Source organism: Tenebrio molitor, chromosome 2 (assembly GCF_963966145.1).
Source record: "Tenebrio molitor chromosome 2, icTenMoli1.1, whole genome shotgun sequence".
NCBI lineage: Eukaryota > Metazoa > Arthropoda > Insecta > Coleoptera > Tenebrionidae > Tenebrio > Tenebrio molitor.
In genome coordinates, this window is record NC_091047.1 from 20,957,364 (window position 1) to 20,978,129 (window position 20,766).

Here is a 20,766-nt window from a genome sequence, read left to right on the forward strand (position 1 = left end):
TTTAAAGGTCCGTTTTAAATATGGTTGACGCGTATTCACTCCAAAATTTGAACCATTTTTACGTTGCTTTTCTTTTTACGTTGTCATTTTGCTGATTAAATTTCCTACATTGTCATTTTGAGGTTTGTAGCCAAAAACGCAATTTTGATTCAATTTATCGTTTAAATTAAACGCAGTATCAAGTGGTAAGTGGAATTAGTATTTTTAGAATTCGCGTCTCTAATAGGCCTATTATTGTATTCAATTTGGAGTCGTTTATGGCTATCTATGAAAGCACTCGTGGTTTATTAGATCTCTAAGAAAATTTTTATGAATATTTCAGTGTATTATTGTCATTTACACCAAAAAACTTCCAATATTAATATTCAAACTCTACTTTTTAACATGTGTTGCAGATGTAGTTGCATCCGTTACCTTGAATTACCAATTAATACAAAATTCCCTAGAATTTGAAAATTTAATTTTTTTATTTAAAAATTAAAAAAGGGTGCAAATTCGAAAAAATAACATTAAAAAACTCGTTTTATAAGGGCATTTCCGCACTCGTCCCATAGAAAACTCCCCTACGGCTCTTTTTCTACACTTGGGACTTGTGCGCCAAATGAACCCTTATAAAACTCGTTCTTTAATATACTATTTTGGTTGCATCTAAGAAATTTTCAGAAATAAGCCACAATTGACTCATATTGTATTTGGCACAGATTTATCATTGCTGCGTGTCAGTCATTTCATGAAACAAAGTGCAGAACGCAATCAGAATTTTTTCGTTTCTAACGAACTTGTTTGAAGAAAATTGATTCGTTAGTTTTTGAGTTTAGTTTAAAGGTTTGTTTGTTTAATTGAACAATTATTTCCGTAATTATAATTTTATTTTTTGTATATTTTGTATTATAAATTATAAACATTTTAAAGTTATAATAAATTGTTGTTATCAGGTATTCTAGAATTAGTTCAACGTAATTACTGCATTACGTATTAAATACTACACAATAGTACCTACAATACTGCTAGGTAATGGTACAAATACCACACATACCATACAGGGTTATTCACGAGAGGGGTATTTCTGAATTTCTTTTTGCCGCAACCCATTATACACATTGCAACAATATCTTGATTTCAAATTTTGAAAATAATTATAACTGAATCCACGACGGCTCTTAGTCCTGTCTCTTTGACGTTAAAGCAAAAAATCTTTGTCAATTCGAAAAAAATGTCTACAATAACGACGAAAAGACTGATATGATCCTCATTTTGGAGAGCGTGGAAGGAATTCTGTCGCCCCTGCGGATGTTTCCAAGCCGATGGTCGACACTTCGAACACATTTTACATTAACTTAATTTGTTAATTTTGATTAAATACAGGTTATCTGCCAATCTGACATTTCTGACAAATCTATTCAACTTACTTTGATTTCTAATTTAAAAGAAATAACACATTTGATTTAATAGTCACTGCCATTGTATTGTTGGTTGCGGCAAAATAAAAATTTAGAAGTACCCCTCTCGTGAATAACCTTGTACGAGTATATGCTATATAGGTAACGAAATAGATAAAACAATAACTTTCAAAATCTAGATTAGATATGAAAATATTTGTTGTTAAACTTGAAGCTGCCTAACACAACAACCCTCATGAAAGTCATGAGAATGTTCACAACGTGGACTAAATCTAAATCCAAAATAAACTCATTTGAATTATTACTGGAGTGCTTGAGACCAACAATAAATTCTTGTGTACTAAGTATGTCCCTCCATAATTCTGTAAACACTGTCTGCTGAAAATATGATAACGGGTGTTTTTTTAAATTTGGCGTCGAAGTAGGCGTTGAAGTGTCGATTGTGAACGCACTATACAGGTTACGGATCATGGATCAGCTGTTTAAATCTTTCACTTTTACACGAGTGGTACGTTCTCAATCAACTCTCCAACGCCTACTTCGACGCCAAATTTAAAAAAAAAACAACCTTTATACGAAATAATGTTTTTGTTCGACACTGTCAGAATTTGAGAATTTTCTCCTGTGTGAACGGATTTTGATAAATTTGACAACTTGTTAAAACGAAACGTCAAGCTAATTTTAGAGATTTTCAGCGATTTGGAGCCTTTGGGGGGCTCGTCGAACAAAACAACGTTGTATTCAACTCGTTCTTGTGTAATCTGGGCTTTTTTTGGCACTCGTGGCTCACTCATGCCAAAAAAGCCCAAATTACACACGAATTCGTTAAATAAACTACTATTTTAAGCAAATGATTTTATTTCATAATAACTAATTTATTATTGTTTTGTTAGCGATTAGATTAGAGAAGTAATATACCGTGTGGCAACTATACAGTGCATTTTTTTTAACTGTTGCCATAGGGAATTGCATGGTAAAACTTATACCCCCTGTTAACTTTTGTTCTGTTGAAAATATTCAAACCATTTTTGGAACAAAGTTGGAAGATTTTTTAAACTATCGGATAGATTACAATTCAATATCCTAAACTGTCGAAAAAGTTGTGAAAAAATATTTGTACCACGCCGGAATAATAGTGCGTCGAGCGGCCGCCAGAATAGCGTCCTTGTCGGCTCAACCAGCAACTGCCTATCCCCACTTTTGATTTTTGTCAGTTTCAATTAAAAAATAAATAGCGAGATCTTCTCGTGGCTATAATTAAATTTCTTTATAAAAAAAAACAAAACGTAAAAACGTTAACAAACAAATAATTCAACAAATTAACAGAAATTATCAAAGGAATTGTTCTAAATGTTTTTCTTCCACTATTTTGTAAATGTCGCACTGTAATGGAATTTGGTCAGGTGCTGGTTGAGCATGACCAACTTCATTAAACTATGTTATGGCCATCCCAAATGTCGAAAAAAAGTAAACCAAATGACAAGTCGTTGATGGAGATGAAGTGGCGATATCTAGTGAAATTTAGAATAACCACACATTTAAAAAGTTAAATATCAGGTTATGTTATATGCCATTTCATTGTCAAAAACTGTCAGTTTATACGTTTTCGTCGTGGAACTTGATCATTTCGGAGTAAAACGATGCAAGAATTACAGAATTCGAGGTTCTAAGACGCTAACTAATTTTTCATGTTCCTGCCATAGTGTCATAAAAGTATAAACTGACAGTTTTTGACAATGAAATGGCATATAACATAACCTGATATTTGACTTTTTAAATGTGTGGTTATTCTAAATTTCACTAGATATCGCCACTTCCTCTCCATCACATGACCAACTTCATTAAACTATGTTAACGAATTTCTTTTCTAGTACCACAAATTTCCCGAAGAACCTCAAACCATTTAGCTCTAACTCCACTGTCGCTGGGAAATTGAAATAAAGGTTTTTCAGAATTGCCACAAATAATGCATTTAATGAACATTTTCAGAGTTTTTTGATTGACAAAATTTCAAATTTGACGGCAATTTTACCTTGATGTCTAACAAACAGATGGCACCACTTCATCACTATCCATAACATACTTTATACGAAGCGCATTTTAATGGAATTGGAATGGCCATAACATAGTTTAATGAAGTTGGTCATGGGTTGAGCCGACAGGGACGCTATTCTGGCGGCCGCTCGACGTACTATTATTCCGGCGCGCTTTAAAATATTTTTTCACAACTTTTTCGACAGTTTAGGATATTGAATTGTAAACTATCCGATAGTTTAAAAAATCTTCCAACTTTGTTCCAAAAATGGTTTGAATATTTTCATCAGAACGAAAGTTAACAGGGGGTATAAGTTTTACCATGCAATTCTGTATGGCAACAGTTAAAAAAATGCACTGTATACATATACCTATGGTATAAATCCAATATAAATATTTTGAAACAAATGCCCAATTTTTATTATTGACTGTCACTTATAGCATTAATGATGTTTCATTCGCGTTTTTCAATGCTGTTTCTTTCCTTATATTCGTTTTTTCATATTTAATAAACCACCATAAATCTGTATTTTTCAAGTCAAATTGGAAATACGTTCGGTTTTATAGCTAAACAAAATTTGTCAATGTAGGTAGCCAACAACTTACTGAAAATGTAACTTCAGAATTTACCGAATTTATTGTACAGTTAGTTAATTTCAAAATTATAGAGTACACCTAATTTTCTACAGTGTAAAATGCACTTACATTTTTTGTCAAAGATCAATGTCAATTTTGACAAACAAAATGCCTAATCTAACCGAAGACGCGAAAGTGTACATTCTTTCCAAATTAGAAGAAGGGTGGTTGATCCGGAGGGTAGCCCGATATTATAACATCGCGAAGAGCACCATGTAGAGAGGATAAAACAAACAATATTATGGTGCTCTAAAATATATGTTGTCAAACTTACCTAACCTATATAAAAATATGACGTCTTGCATTTCAAAAAGGCATCTTCACATCTGGGAAAAACTCTAATAAATCGACTTCTTGATTTTTGAGGTGTACTCGATAATTTTGAAATTAACTGTACATATAAAGGAGGCACATTTAAAATTTGAGAAGTTTTCATAGCAAGCTGGACCAGACAATCATTTATCGATACCCTGTATTTACTGCTACTGCTATTTAATGCTACCAAAGGAAATCTCCATTCAGTGGAACATCGAGTACTGTTTTTTTTTTAAAGGGCCTTAATAAATATTCCTTTGATCTTACTAATTAAAATAGTTACTAACGGAAATTGATTTCTGCGACAACTCTATTTATTCCACATAAAATATGAAACGTTTTTTCATTTTATACTTACTTTTATACCGTGCACAATACGACTACAACGAATTAAATTAAAATAATAGTTATTTAAACATTAAGGGAGGTAACTAATATTTACCTGTTGAGGACGTGTTTGCATCCGAGCGATAGCGAGGGCTAACAATAGAGTTCGAGACTGGTTAATATTTACCTCCCGAATTGTTTATTAACTTTTTTCCACTATCAAAGTTATTTTGAATTGCATACTTTCTTTTTCATGAGTTTATTTTAAATATTGGAATAAAATATTACCTAGTATGTCTGTGGCCGGTTGTTAAGGTTTTCATCACACAAAACGTGAATATTAAAACCGTCGTGTCAAAATTTTGCAAAATAAATTTGAACAAAAATGAAAGACACATGAAAGTTACTGCGGCTGCAAACATTGCACGTTTGTATTTAAGTGACTGTAGTAGGTACTCAGATTGAAATTCATTTCATGTACTTAATTGCAATTTTTTGAATAGAATTTCCGTGTTTCGGTATTTGGGTCAGCCGGAACAATTTTTTTCAAAATGTACCAACAGTTCAAATAAAGATTTTTACTGTGCTGTCTTTACACCAGTGATATTTTGCATATGGTGAACCTCAGAAATCCGCATAATGACGTGTGTTTAGCCACGGTCTAAATAGTTAGTATGTAGTAGTAGTAGTAGTAGTAGTTAGTGATTCTACAAAATCACTAGTGAAAGTAGTAAAGTAAAATTCCTAAGAACTATAACAGTGCAACGTTTCTTTCTTATAGGTCACGTTTCTCATGATGCCACTGGAAATTGGTTGGGCCGCTACGGTATCTTGGCGTGCTGGAGATGCGATGTGCAGGATCATGATGTTTTTTCGAATGTTTGGGCTCTACTTATCCAGCTTCATTCTTGTTTGCATCAGTATCGACAGGTAAGGTTAAACAGAAAACAATAAAAAAAGAGACATGCAGATCAAAATCAACCATGTGATAATTATTGCTACAAAATTTAAAATTATTAACGCTCTAATTTTAAATCATACGTTTTACTTCTTTATTTAAAAAACAATTTTATTTATTCACATATTATATCCCAAGTGCAAAAATTTTTATCGGAAATTTTTTTGCTAATGAACGAAGACATCCATAAATGAGGTCAGAAGACCAATTATTAATAAGAGCACGAGACGAAGTCGAGGGCTTTTATTTGATAATAATTGGTCTTCTGACCGAATAATTTATGGATGTTTGAGTTCATTACCAAAAAAATTGCCGATATTAAAATTTTGCACGAGGGGTATACGGCTGATTATTTCCTGAATAGAATGAAACCAAACGCATTATTTCCAATCCTTTTTATTCAAAATAATTAAAAAAAAATCAGGTACCGACATTTTTTGTCAGATTATTGCACATGTGCATTTTAGAGAAATTTTATCGGGTTATTTTTTGTTTTCTCGTTTTGATTGGTCAATATTTGTCACGCAATTGGTTGCTAAACACATGAAGGAAATAATCGCTGTTAAATTTTTTAATATATTCGTGTTAAAACATATCTAAAAAAATTCTGGTACAGATCGTTAAATTCTAAAATTTGTGGTTTCTGAGATTTCAATTTTTACAATTTACAAAATTTCCAAAAAATTTCTTTGACGAGAAAATGACCCACATGGATGAATTTTGAGCTTCATATACGAGTATTTATTTCTTGAGCTGTTGCATCTATTTTGATATATTTGTTTCGTTTTAGATTTTATGCCGTTTTGAAACCTCTATACCTTCGGGCCTTAGATAGAAGGGACAAAGTGATGTTAACCGGTGCTTGGGTGGGAGCCACTTTATGCAGCATTCCACAAGTAAATGTACAGATAATGCTCGGGCTTTCCTGCTAAATATGAGAATCTTACAGATGGTGGTTTTCCACGTCGAGTCTCATCCAAACATCACTTGGTATCTCCAGTGCGTAACTTACAACGTATTTCCCACATACGCCCATGAACTGGCGTACTTGCTCTTTAGTATGATAATGATGTACGCCTTGCCACTCACCGTCATCATATTTTCATATGCCGCCATACTTACGGAGATATGTCGCCGAACAAGAAATCCTTACGGAGGTGAGTAAATTCCCAAGTGTACAAAATGCAAAACTAAAGACGAATGATAAATATACTGACTTCTTTCATTGAAATCGTACTTATTATTTATTATTAAATTATTCGGCGATATGACATCGAGATTCTTCCGTTCATTTCCAATAGCTCGTGCTGTAGATAATAATCTGTCTGTCTCTTACGACCAAATTTTTTTAAGTTCTACGTTGAGCTTTAGATTTAGAGCTACGATCATGAACCCTTTCTTGAGACCATTTGATAGTCACTCATTATATTTAACAGAGATAAATCTGTAAATTTAAGAAACTCACTACCGTTTTAACACACACCACATTTTTTTTCTTTGTCATTACGTCTTTTCACCAACTCCAGTCTAGATTCTATTGCGTCTGGACGCGGTATTGCTATAATTTGTCAAGCTTGAGAGTTGTCTTCTTAGTTCCCGCCACGTAAGAGATTTGATCGATGTTCGCCTCTGCAAATAAACAAAATAAATTCACTCCTCAACTCAGACAATAGCGTTCTTCAAGTAGCACTATTATTATCTGTCATCCGAAAGCTCCATTCAACTTACAAATTATCCTTTAAGGGAGAACCGTTGTTCCGTTTGAACTCAACGTTTAATTTCTTTCGTCATCTGTCTTGCTTGACTTGCTTACGAAGTAAAAGTAATAATACCGATTGTTCTATAAAATAATACGTACATGAGAAACCTTCAGTCGATAAATTGTTTACAGATTTAAAAAATGTTTCCTTTTGAAACGAGAAAGTGAAACGTCACTTGCAACGATTAAAAATCGAAGTTGAAAGCTTTTGTCCTAATTTGAAAGCTTACGTTTCAGGGTTGTCGCCCCGACACGCTTCCAATTTAAGCCTTTCCAGGATCTCATCCTGAATAAAGATTCGTATAAGACAAAGTGCTTGTATCTAGAAGAGACTTTATAATAATAAGCCCAGAAAATAAAAACTTTATTTAAATTAACAAATAGAACTGTTAAAGTAACGGAATGAAAACATTTTCAAAGGATTTTCATTATTAAAAACAAAACTGAAAACATCCCTGTTCAGCAAAACAAAATGCCTTGCCAGCAGATGTAAATTTTAATCGGAGACGTTTTTCAGCTGACAGCATCACAAGATCCAGTTTGGGTTTTCTGGGTAAAGCGAAGGTGCGCACATTGAAGATGACGATCATCATAGTCCTCGTCTTCTTCGTATGTTGGACTCCTTATTACGTCATGTGTATATGGTAAGTCGCTGTTATGCTTTTAATTGAATGTCTCGAAGCACGCGCCGTCACTCCCAAATGAACTATTACTATTCATGAAAGCCACAATTTCGTCCTGAAGGACCCGCTCTGTTCAGTCTGGTCATGTATTTGCCATTGTCGTCGAGACACGTGTGTCATATTCGACACGACACGATGCAGGAATAAAATGTGAAAATCTTGGTTGTTTAATCCAATTTCGGCATCTCAGACTAGCAGCGCTGCCAACATTTTATAACATATCAATTGCAATTTACACTCATATCAACAAAATAGACACAAACGAGAAGCTTTACAAACAAGATGTATCATTTCGACGCCTAGTGCATACAAGATTCTCCACCGAGTTTAAAATTTCTAGACCAGTTCTTAACCACTTCGTTCGAATATTTATATCACCATTTAAATTTTTTTAAATAATCCGGGAATACGAGTACATGTTTCTTTTAAAAAGTAAAGTTATTTTCCAAACGCTCAACGAGGAAGAAAATATTTCCACCATTCCAGACATTTGTGCTCACTTATGTCATTGTCAATAAATTACCATTAGTTGATACATATTTTTTTTAATCTCGATATTTCAGTAATATCAGGCGCGTAATTGTTTTGGTAAAATGAAGTGCTTGAAACGGATTCTTCTCCACAAGGTTTTTCTAATACAAACAAATTTTCTGCGTCTACTTTTTGATGATTAGTGAAATAGTTTTCTCAAGAGCAACACAATAGTATATTGTTATACGAGTTGCACACAAGACGAACGCAGTGAGGAGTGCTCTAAAGGAACATGTCCTGTGAAACGAGTGTGACATGTTATTTTTTCTACAACCGTCAAAAAAACGTGACATTTATGCATCGTTATCAAGTCGCAAAGTATGTCATTTTTGATAGTGAAAAAATATTTGTCAAAAAGTTTCCTTGGGTGCTAAAATAGTTATATTTTAGCATCCAAGGAAAATTTTACAAACATTAAAAAATTCAAAAATTTTAAAATGCGGTTGTAGAAAAAATAGTGTTTGTATTTTGTGCGAAAGATGATTGTTTTGTTGGCGCATTCGAATGAGTTTGAAGTGTCGACCTGACGGTCTCGACCAAAAACTCATTCTCATGAATGAATAGCAACCAATCACAATTTAATTAAGCGGAAATTTTCCCTAGGGAAGATTTCCGACATAATTTACCTATAATCAATTCACTTTTGTAATGACGAACCAGAGTTACTAAATTTAGTAACTTTTGTCTTGTGAACACATCTTTTTACCGCGAATTTGGGCTTTTAAAAAGTTAGGTTATGGGTCACGTCATTTGTTCTGTCAAAACTGGTCCCAAACAAAGTATAGTGAAATTAAATTTGTTTAATTATTTTGAAAAAAAGCAAACTCATCCTCGTCATCGTCGCTGTTTTCTAAATCCGAATCGATTCAACCAAATTAACAATAATAAAGTTTCCCATAAGCCTTGTTCTTGTTCTTCATTTAAAATTTTGTACATACTTCTGGGACGGAAGCCTGTACATCACTTAGGGAGAGTTTTATTTTAGATTAGGATTTACCGAAAAAACATCCACCACTGCTTCTACAATTTTGAACTTTGCGTATTTACGTTTCCATTATCTCCATGAGAAATGTGTTTTATTTTGTTGAAAGCCTTAAAAATGTGCTGCTTCGTCTGCTTGCTTATTGATGCTTTACTCCCTTTTGGAAATTCATTCATTTTGGCAGTGACAATAAGACAATATGACAATTTAAATCATTGCCAACTGTCGTATTTTCATTTATTTTGTAAATAAATCTAACAAAAAAAAAAGTTACAGTTAGTTCGTCATTACAAAAATGAATGCATTATAGGGAAAAGCTTTTTCGGGCAATTCTCTTCCGAATATACTCGTACCTTGGGACAGATATATATCGCCAGAATTTTTTTCTTGCAGTCCAACACTCGTGTTTGTCGCTCAAAATTACCCTCGGGCTGGCGCCCTCGTGTAATTTTCTTGCTACAAACCCTCGTGTGTCAGGACAGCTCGAAAAAATTTCCGGCAATATATCTGCCCTTGGTATATTATATATGAAAATTAAATTTCAAATTGTCTCCCAAATGTTTAATAGTTTATTTTGATCCAAAACATGGATTCAGGTTCAAATGACATCACATTCAATACTGAAATTTACTATCAATACCAACCCCACATTCAATAACCACTAGAAACAATGCTATAAAGTTGATCTTAGTGAAACTGTTTTCGGTGTCACAAAATACTCATTGTGTCACCGAAGTAGAAAAACTATATGTACTTTATAATTATAAATTACATTTAATATATAGCTTCTCATCATAGTCATAGCTGTATTGGTGCATAGGTACTTAATAACTCATTTCTGTTTATTTCCTTTAAACAGTTTAAAATTAACCCTTTTAATTACATCATAATTTGACCTTCTTTACCTCTTTTTATAAACCAAACAGCTAATTTCACAAAAGCAATTTTCAGACGTGAAAAACAGAGAATGGTGGAATTCTTTGAAACAAAGAGAATGTTTCTTACTAAGAAATTAGTTTGTTTCAATTTCAGCTTAACGTTACGAAGCTTTGATCACAAGACATAAATGTTGACTAAGAGATATTTTTTTAATTTCTGAAAAACCAATTGGAAATGACTGTGTGAGAAACCATAACACAGTATTATTTTCTTTTCCAATATTTTCTCCCTCTTGAATTGATTTTGTGCTATTGTACTGTAATTTACTCAAGTTGAAATAACTTCATTGTTGGAAATAAATTTTTTTGCTTACACATCTACCCGTAGAATCATTGAACATTTGTCTTACATTTTCGGGAATATTTCTTTTTCTACTGTTTTAATATTAAACTTCTTGCACGAATTGGTGATGTTTCCTCGAATATAGTTTTATTTATATAGCGTCCAGAAGCTAACTAAAATAATGTTCGTTATCACTTATCTCACTGTAACTTTGGTCACGAATAAGTATACATATTTAATGTTTTCATTTCATTTTAAAGTATTTTATAAAAAAAATGTTTGGTCTTGGAATAGATAAATTTGAGTTTTGTCACAAAACGTTTCACCACCGGAGTATTCATCAGGGAATACAACATGTAGGAGTACATCCGCTTATTCCAAGATTGTATTGATCTCCACGTTTAGTATGATAAATAAAATTCACGACAAATTTTCTAATTCAGTTTTTTTTTCTTTATCGAGATCAAATTACATTTCACTAAAATTTCCTTCGTTAAATGTGATTAAAAAACTAATCCTAGTTATTTAGCAACAACCATAATAGGTAGTCTTTATCCCAGTTGTCACTTTAATAAGTAAATAAATAAATTCAGTAAATGCATTTCGATAATATAATGTTTGAATTATGACTAAATATTTCCAACAAATTAATTATTATTTGATTATTATTTTAAGAACTCATTTCGTTCCTTTCTCCTGGTTGCAAAGATTAATATGTATTAGTTTACGAAAGATATTTGCTTCTGTTATTTTAAGCTAAAAGTGAAAATTTACAATTATTTGTTTTATTATCCTAAACTGAGCAACTCTTTCCACCAAAGTTCAAGTTTAATTAGTAGGTATTCGTTTTAATCTTTAAAATTACATTCCCGTTGATGAAAATAATTGTCCAACTTGTTTCAAAATAACTTGAATTTGGAATGTTTAATCTTAAATGATTTTTGCAACTTTAAAGTGGGCGTTTGGTTCATAATGTAAAATAATAGTATATTATGCAACGAGATTTATAAACAGCACTTTAGTCACGAGTTTTATTAGACACCACGAATTGCATACTGCACATACTTTTTCTACGATCAAATAAACAAAACAAATAAAACAAGTAACTTCTTTATTTTAAACGTTAATTTAAACATAAAATTCGAAACTGATAAACGTCAATTGACAAGTGACAACTAACTTTATTTTGAGTGTCACATGATTTTTGCAAATAAATAGCTGAAGCTAACTTTAGCTCGTGACTAAAAAGCCCGTTGCTAACTTCACCTTGTGACGAAAGCGCACAAAGTCACAGCTTGTCAAGGTGTATAAAAATCACTTAGCATATGCGATAAATGGCAATTTAAACAACCTTAATTTACAGTTTGGAACTGTTATTTTACATTTTTAAAACACTTGCAATGTTTTTATGTTTTTGTTCATTTTGGACCGAAGTAAAGAAAACTAAAAAAATATTTTTGGTGGAGTATTTGGCAGCACTTTATTATGCCTCGTTTTATGGAAATAATTGTAAAAGAATTCTAAATGTGCACACTTCAACTTCAACAAAATGACAGTTTGTGACTTTTATCTGATTACCTAAGTTATAAATGACAGTAAAAATTTAAGGTTACTCGATTCGTATTTTGAAGTTTTATTAACTATGTAATTGCAGCATTAATTGTTACATAAAACTGATAGCGTGTTTCTTCTTTACTTTGATGTTGGTAGGAAACAAGTAAATTTTTATAGTTTTTAAACATAAAAGAAATTTACTCAAAATAAATGTCTGTTCCGGCTGACTACATTAATGAAAACTTGTAGAACCTTTCAGTTTCTCTTGAAAGCTTTAACGCTTTGACGTAATACATAGTAAATAGGTAACTCAGCTGAACTGAAACCCTCGGAATTAATTTACTAGTTTATTATCCGTAAATCTAAGTTTGACTTGTGAAATTCAATTTCAGCGAATAGCATTTTCTAAATACAAGTACAGTTAATTTCAAAATTATAGGGTACACCTGAAAAATCAAGAAGTCGATTTATTACAGTTTTTTCCACATGTAAAAATGCCTTTTTGAAATTTGAACGTCATATTTTTTATATAGGTTAGGTAAGTTTGACAACATAAAACGTGGCTGATATATATTTTAGAACACGAGTGCCAAAAAAAGCCCAATTTACACAAGAATGAGTTGAATACGACGTTTTTTGTTCTACGAGCCTCTTAAAGGCTCCAAATCGCTTAAAATCTTTAAAATTAGTTTGACGTTTCGTTTTGACAAGTTTATCAAAATCCGTTCACACAGGAGAAAATTCTCAAATTCTGACAGTGTCGAACAAAAATATTTTTTTTTTCAATTTTCTTGAATTTTTATTGCACAAAAGCCAACGTGTTAGACATCATTAAAATCAGAAAAAAATTCTCTACTATAATGAAAATAAATAAATATATGTTTCCATTTAAAAAAACAAAGTGACACTTATTTGACATAACAGTTAATGTTGAAAAAAAATAAAAAATTAAGCCGTTTTGTAGTATTTTTTTAACCATTGTATTGCTAATTTTATTTATTAAAATCCGACAATAAGTAACAGAGCTACGGTTTGCGGCATTTTTTAGGAAACAGCCTGTACAATACTCGTACATGAAATTATGCAGAGATCACATTGCATTCTACTAAATTTTTATTATCAGTAATAATTACACATGTACACGTGTATAAAGCACTACTACACTAAAAGTGGGAAGTTTACACACATGAGTGCATCAAGTAATCCGTCTCCCTGAAATCAGTGTGATTGCCGTACAAAATCGCGATAACTTGTTGCTTCTAAATGTTTCCTGTTCAGCGATCTTACCAAATGTAAAGTTCGTCTGTTCCCATGTCAACTTTCATGCTCATATAGCATTCTATTATGACGTACTACGGCATCCATCACACACATATTGCGAAATACCTACCAAAGTACAAATCTGTTTTGGACATCATACATTTCGCTAGTATTGTATTCATCTCAATAGGTTGTCAATAACTTTCCTTAACAATGAATGCACGTGAAGGACATAACAATATTTTCAGTTAAACGCAGACTGACAGAGTTGTTTGTACGTAGGTCTCTGGAGATTACCCTTAACAAGAGTCCTTGAAAGTGTCTTTTATCCGTGCCGAATAACGAATCTATTTTATAACTCATTAGAGTGACATTAAGTAATGAGACACGTTGGGCGAGAACAAATTGTAGTAAAAGTCATCTTTTTTGTGTTTCTTTGTTCGCAGGTATTGGCTGGACAGAGAATCGGCGATGGATGTGGATCAAAGGATTCAAAAAGGACTTTTTTTGTTCGCTTGCACGAATTCTTGCATGAATCCGGTGGTTTATGGAGTGTTTAATATAAGAGCTCGGCGAACAGGAAGGAAGGTGAGACCCAGAACCAACACAATAACAGTTAACACTTGCATACCAACTCCGACCAGTGACACACGCTTGCCACCACTTGAAATATCACTAAAGACACTGGAATAATAAAACTCTCTTCAACTTACACCTGTATGTCTCAATTTTATTGTTAATCTTTTGTTAGTGGATTTATTTTTAGACAAATACATTTACTTTTCTAATATCATTCGATAGTTATTTCTGTTCGAATTGTGGAAGCCAAGGAAGAAATATTATTCGCCTATTAATTAGATTTGACAACGACGCATTTGCAACTGAACTTATTAATACCACTGCGTTCACAATTTCTCTCAAAGAGTTATAATAACGACATTTAAATGTTTTTATTCACAATCGGTTAGTAATGGACAACTTTTCGAACCCCTTAAAAGTTGGAAAGTGAGCGATTACACGCGTACACTTCAACCGGTCAGTAATAGTGAAAAAAGGAGTCAGTAATGAAACGTAATCGGTCAGTAGTGAAACCCGTTACTGATCTGTGGCGGCGCGGCGTTACTATCGCACTAGTCGCGAAAAATCTCTGTACGTTTTTTCGTATCGTAGTTTGTTTTTCTCAGGTAAGATATTGCGTGTTAATTTACGTGCAGATTCCCGCAATTCTGGAGGGGGTACACTCTATTTCACTATCGCACATCTTTTGTTTGTTAAAAAATCTGAGCAAATGTCAATTTGGTTTGACTTTTGTGAACTAAAATTTAATACAATCTCAATCGTGCAGCGCCTACCAAGTGTTAATATTTTGTCGAAATAAACGATATTATGGAGGTAGGTTTTTATTTATTTTTTGTTTGTTATTATAATATTGCTTGTTTTATTAAATGATTGATTGTGAATAAAATAGTATACAAACCTCGGCAAAAGTACCATTCCTGTATCTCGAGAACTAGTTCACCTCGAGGCAAGTATCTCTGTGAACTATTGTTCTCTCGACAGATATGTAATATAGCGGGTGTTTTTTTAAATTTCACCTCATAGTAGGCGTTGAAGAGTCGGTTGTGGACGCACTATACAGGTTACTTATCGCGGATCAGCTGTTTAAATCTTACGTTTTACACGAGTGGTGCGTTCACAATCGACTTTTCAACGCCTACTACGAGCTGAAATTTAAAAACACCCGATACTATTACGGGTAAAGCTTTGTCAAAGAAAATAAACCGTGTTGACAGATATGAGTGAATTTAAAATGTTTGAAAATAAAGAAGAGTTACTTAAAACAATTTAAAGAATTTTTTCAAATCCTTATAATACTTTTTGTTTACAATCTTCATAAAATATACTTGCTAGTGCTGGATCTGACGCTGAACTGTAAGCTTCGGCGAAAATTCATTCTATTTTAACTTTGTCAAGAGGTTTGGAAACGAAAACCACCAAATTCAACCTATACCGCACGACAGTTGCCACACGACAGAAAATTAATTTATGAAATTGTTTCAAGTTAGAGTAAAGGTGAATTTTACATTAAGGGACAGTTATCCAAAATTAATGGCAACGTAGTTAAAAGTCAATTAAAAAGACAATTTTAAAACAGATTTTCCAAATTTATGTACTTTATCGTATCATTAACGATTATGATGACTTTATGTTACACATTTGTTGATAATTATGAAGTCCATAATATTCGAATAACTCAGCTTCCTTAGTTACTTATAATACGTTAGTTAGTCATAATATGTAATACATTAGTTACGCGCTCATAATACGTTAGATACAATGATACGATAAAGCTTGAAATATAACTCGAATATTATGGGATTTAAACAACGCTCGGACGTCGTGAAGCTGACTCGGCTAATCTCCTCGTCACCTGGCAACATCCTCGCATATTATAAATCCCATAATCTTCTCGTTATATTAATAACTATAATGTATATGTAATTGAAAAGGTATAAAGTCGAGATGCTTTAAATCGAAAAGGTTGAATAATCTGTACATACAAAAATAAGATCAATACGACTATAATTGTCAGATCATCAGAGCTAAGGTAGCTTTCTTAGCGTATTAGGCAAAATGTATGTATCCCTTAAATGGTCATGTCATAACTAAAAAACTACTTGATAATAACTAACTGTAAAGAGGAGTTTCCCAATCGTTGCATCTTGTTAATGCTGGTAAGACTGTGCTGAAGCAATACATGAAGTTTACATACAGTAAGTAGAGAAGTAAACAAGAATATAAATAATTTCAGAGGAGTAACGTACAGTCGCCAGCAATAAATTTTGGTCGTCAAGGTCATTCTTTGACGCAATCGAAAATGCTCCATGTAAAACAGTCGTAAATGTCATAACCTATCATCATGTTGTATGACATTAATTGTCATTTTGTTCTCATTTTTTTGACACTTTGTTGACATGGGCATAATCTGGCAGGGAAATTTTTTAAATTTGTGACAATCTAACCAAATTTTGAAATGACATTGACGACCAAAATTTATTGCTCGCGACAGTAATTAATATAAAGATAAAGAAAACCGATAACGACTCCATTTATTTTTAGATTATTTGATTTATACGAATAGGCTATTGTAATAGTATATTGTATATCAAGAGTTGAAAATGAAAGATTTCACACGAGTTTGCAGAATTTAGCCACAAGCCGTAGGCGCGTGGCTTAAGCAAACGAGTGTGAAATCGAATTTTCAACACGTGGTATACACGATATTTTTCCGACGACCACAAAAAAAACGCTAATATTCGGCATCCCTTCAAACTTCAAATATTATTCGACAGAGCTGCGGACAAAACATACATTGGTGGCCATGGTTACTACAACTGTGTGCAATCATTTCATTGCGCACAGGCTAGAAGGTATCTGATTGGCTAACCAGTTCCATTGCACACGGGTTCGCTATTTGCATGGAATAGCCAACTTTCAATAATAGTTATTTGTGCGAATTTACGCATTTTTCATAGTGGTCGTCGGAAAAATATTAACAACAACTTTTATAAGGTGTTGTAGGGCGAAAACAAATTTGCTTCATGAGAGGAAATTTCAAGTTCAAACAGCAATGGAAACGTTTTCAGATTTTGTTTTGAAATGGAGTAATAAAAAATATCTTCTTAAATACAAGAATCTTATCGCAAAAATTTTCTTAACATCCTGGTTGTTTAACTTATTTATATCTTCTCGACCTAATCAAATTTTCCTATACTCTTTTGGTTTAAAATTTTAGTTTTATAAACCTATTGACTTGCACTGATCTTTGATTAATATAATTTGTCACAGAATCATACAAACTTTATTTTACCGGAAAGACATTTTGCCAATCACATTTCTCTGCGACCTCGTAAAATGCTGCTCATTTCATTCAAGATTTTCCTAAAATACCGAATTGAATCGTAAATGGAATTTCATCGTGGCCGCTATACTTTTAAATGAAATTTAAATTCACTTTTGCAGTAATTATGTCGTGTGGGTGTTTGGGTTTATTAAAAAAGCTCGACCCTCTAGTATAGCGAAATTTACAAAATATTATGATACAAGCTGAACGAAAATAAAATACAGGGTATCCCAGAACTCGCTCGACAGAGAAAAGAGGAGACATCTTCATAAAAGGACAAATAAATAATCCCAATGAAAAATGTTTCTATCTTGAACGGTATTCAAGAAAAGAACAGTTTAACGACCAATCAAAGCATTTTAAGCCATCCAGGTCTATTTCCCGGCCTGTGTGGTCCTATTGCTCTATTGCTATAGGGAAAAATTCAAGGGTTGCGTTCAGGAAGCGTTTGCCACAATTACTCCTGAAGTGGTTACGAATTCTAAACTGAATCTTTTGCGACTGGCACGGTTATGCTTGCAAATGAATGGTGATTGTGTTTATTTTTCGTTTCATAATCCCTTTTGGCGTGTGTTATACCTTTTCTCCTGTTTTTTACGATAAGCTCACGTGCATTAGAATAAACAAGGTTGTCTTCAGAACCGCCATTTGTTGTTTTATTTAAAAAAAATAAAAATAGATTCATGTGATCGATGGCGAGTGACATCTTGAATGATATCTGCCTTAACCTAACATGTTGATGTTGACACTTTTGCAAAAACGTCATTCTGACAGTGTGCTAGTATACGCTTAGCAATCGATTCTATTCACATTAACACCTGGAGTTCCCTTTCTGGAATTTGTGGATTTTAGACATCTCACAACTATGTTATGAAAGCCATTAATTTTTCTTCGTTTGTATTCTTGGAACCTAGATTGTCGTCGGCATTGGTCAGTTTTCTCTGGGGAGTGAGTTCTGGGACACCTGTATATGAGGCACACTTTACAATAGCTATCGCCCATTTATTTATTTATGACAATATAAACTTCTTCAGGTGAAGTTCCATTACGAACCCTGTTTATGATAATGCATTTAAACAAAATATCTAGATCGTTTTTTGTTACGAGTATATTAAAATATAACACGACAAAAAGAACGTAGGAGACTAAGTGCGCAGCAATAAATTTCAGATTTCGGGTAACGAATTTTAATTAATATCTGCCAGGCTTCCAGACTTTATTTTGTACGAGCTTGTGGTTATGATTACTGTCTTTGTGAATGAAATAGAACTTATTCAAGTGTGTTAACCTTAAATGTACCGAGACGAATCGGAGGTCACAACTGAGATGAGAACAAGAGCGAGGGAAAATTGATGGAGGAGTAAAATGATCTTTAAAACAAAATACAGTGGTATTATACAGTCTTACAATGTGTTGTTCTGGAAAAGCTGTTAATGACGCAAGACCTCAGATGAATCAATAGAAATGATTAAACAATTAAAATTACTTGAAAATATGTAATTAATTTTAAAGGGGAGATATCGGGTGTGTCAAAAAGAACGGACAGGCGTTTTAGTAGCATAGCATAGCATAACATAGACCCCAATTTTGTAACAAAAACGTTCTGCAGGTTTCAGTTACAGAAAAAACTCTCAGAAAGTGAAAATGAAAATGGCAGCAACACAATAGGTAACTAAAAACTAGCGTATGTAGTTGTTATGGTTACATCTTTTTTTCTCAGTCGTTGATCAAAAAGCCTAATAAATAACATTCACACTGGGATGGCTTCCGTTAGGAAAACGCATGGTGTATGTCTGTGAGGTTAAATGCCGCGTTATTTTCTGGGGCACCCAGAATTAAATAGGTACAGTCGATGGACAAATAAAACTGGGACAAAAATGACAATCACATAAGTCAAAATTTACAAATTTGCATCGTTTAATTACGGCTTTATCACAAATAGGTTAACTTTGGTATGACATATTATATAGACAGTGACAGATATATTGACAATTCAATGTTCTGATTTACATAAATTAAATTTTTAAGTGTCCCAGTTTTATTTGTCCAGCGACCGTACTATTGCGATCAATAAATTTTGGACACTAGTGTCATCGTGCTGTCAAACATTTTAAAACGACCTTTATGTATTTAATAACCTTAATTTTGATTGTTGTGTCCATTTTGAAAATGTGTGTCAGCTTTACCGACAAAACATTCAAGAAGTTTTATAAATCAGACAAATGGAATAGAACGAGGTTTTAATTAATAAAAAATAGAAAATGAATAAATAAGGTTAATATTTTGTCATCGTTCATATCGACAAATTGTAGATAATAATTCATGTGTGACAATTTCAATAAAGCATGATTTAGAGTAATTTTTTTATGACAGAAAAATGATGTCCAAAATTTATTGATCGCGACTGTACATATTGCAATATTCATCTGCGGTAAAACTCATTTTGACAACAATTTGAAAATTGTCACAATTTAATTGACATTAATTTTATGAAGGTGTTTTTTTTTTTGTTGCTATGATACGAGCCAAAAAAATGTTTCTTCATGTTCCATGATTACCCTTCTTTGGTGTCCATCCTTTTTGACACACCCGATATAGACAGCGTTAGTGGTACAATTAATTATTGCAGCTTGCTGATGCTAGTGAGACGGTGTTGAAGCAAGCAATGGATGTAGTTTAACAAAGAACAAGTAGAGAAATAATATAACGGAATAATATTTTAATATGAAAATAAGAAGCTCAAGGAAAACAACAACTACAGTTATTTTTAATCATCTAAACTGCTATAGAATACTGGCAATTTTTTTAAGACGTCCCAAAATTATGAAAAGAAAACTGCTTAATAAGGAGAACTTTTTATTTTCATCACGTTCTAGTCTAAACAACAGTGGAAAGATTTTCTTTTTGTTTTATTTTCAAATATATGAGCTTTCCAAAGATCCTGTCTGAAATGTAATATTTTATTCAGATGATTAAAATTTTAGTTAAATAAAGTATTGGGTGATTCAAAATGGTTGTGGATAAATATGGCAACTATGTACGAAAATGTATGTGGCAACTCTGTAGGCAGGATAGAATTGGCGTTTCTTTGACAGTGCGTAGGCCCGCAATTTTGAAAATTGTGAAGTTAATTTGCAAAAGTACCTATATAAAAAATCAAATGCACGCACATGAAATGTCATACAAATGTCAACTCTATCCC

General features: G+C 32.8%; 1 protein-coding gene across 3 annotated transcripts in view; it reads left to right on the plus strand.

Moving 5' to 3' along the window:
• Positions 1–20,766, plus strand: part of AkhR (Adipokinetic hormone receptor) — an 88,655-nt gene that overhangs the window by 54,257 nt on the left and 13,632 nt on the right. For all 3 annotated transcript variants that reach the window (XM_069037678.1, XM_069037679.1, XM_069037680.1), the window contains exons 3-7: positions 5,494–5,642; positions 6,461–6,566; positions 6,620–6,827; positions 7,947–8,073; positions 14,107–14,248. In XM_069037678.1, coding sequence (XP_068893779.1) covers positions 5,494–5,642; positions 6,461–6,566; positions 6,620–6,827; positions 7,947–8,073; positions 14,107–14,248 — 732 coding nt within the window. The remainder of the gene's footprint in view (positions 1–5,493; positions 5,643–6,460; positions 6,567–6,619; positions 6,828–7,946; positions 8,074–14,106; positions 14,249–20,766) is intronic.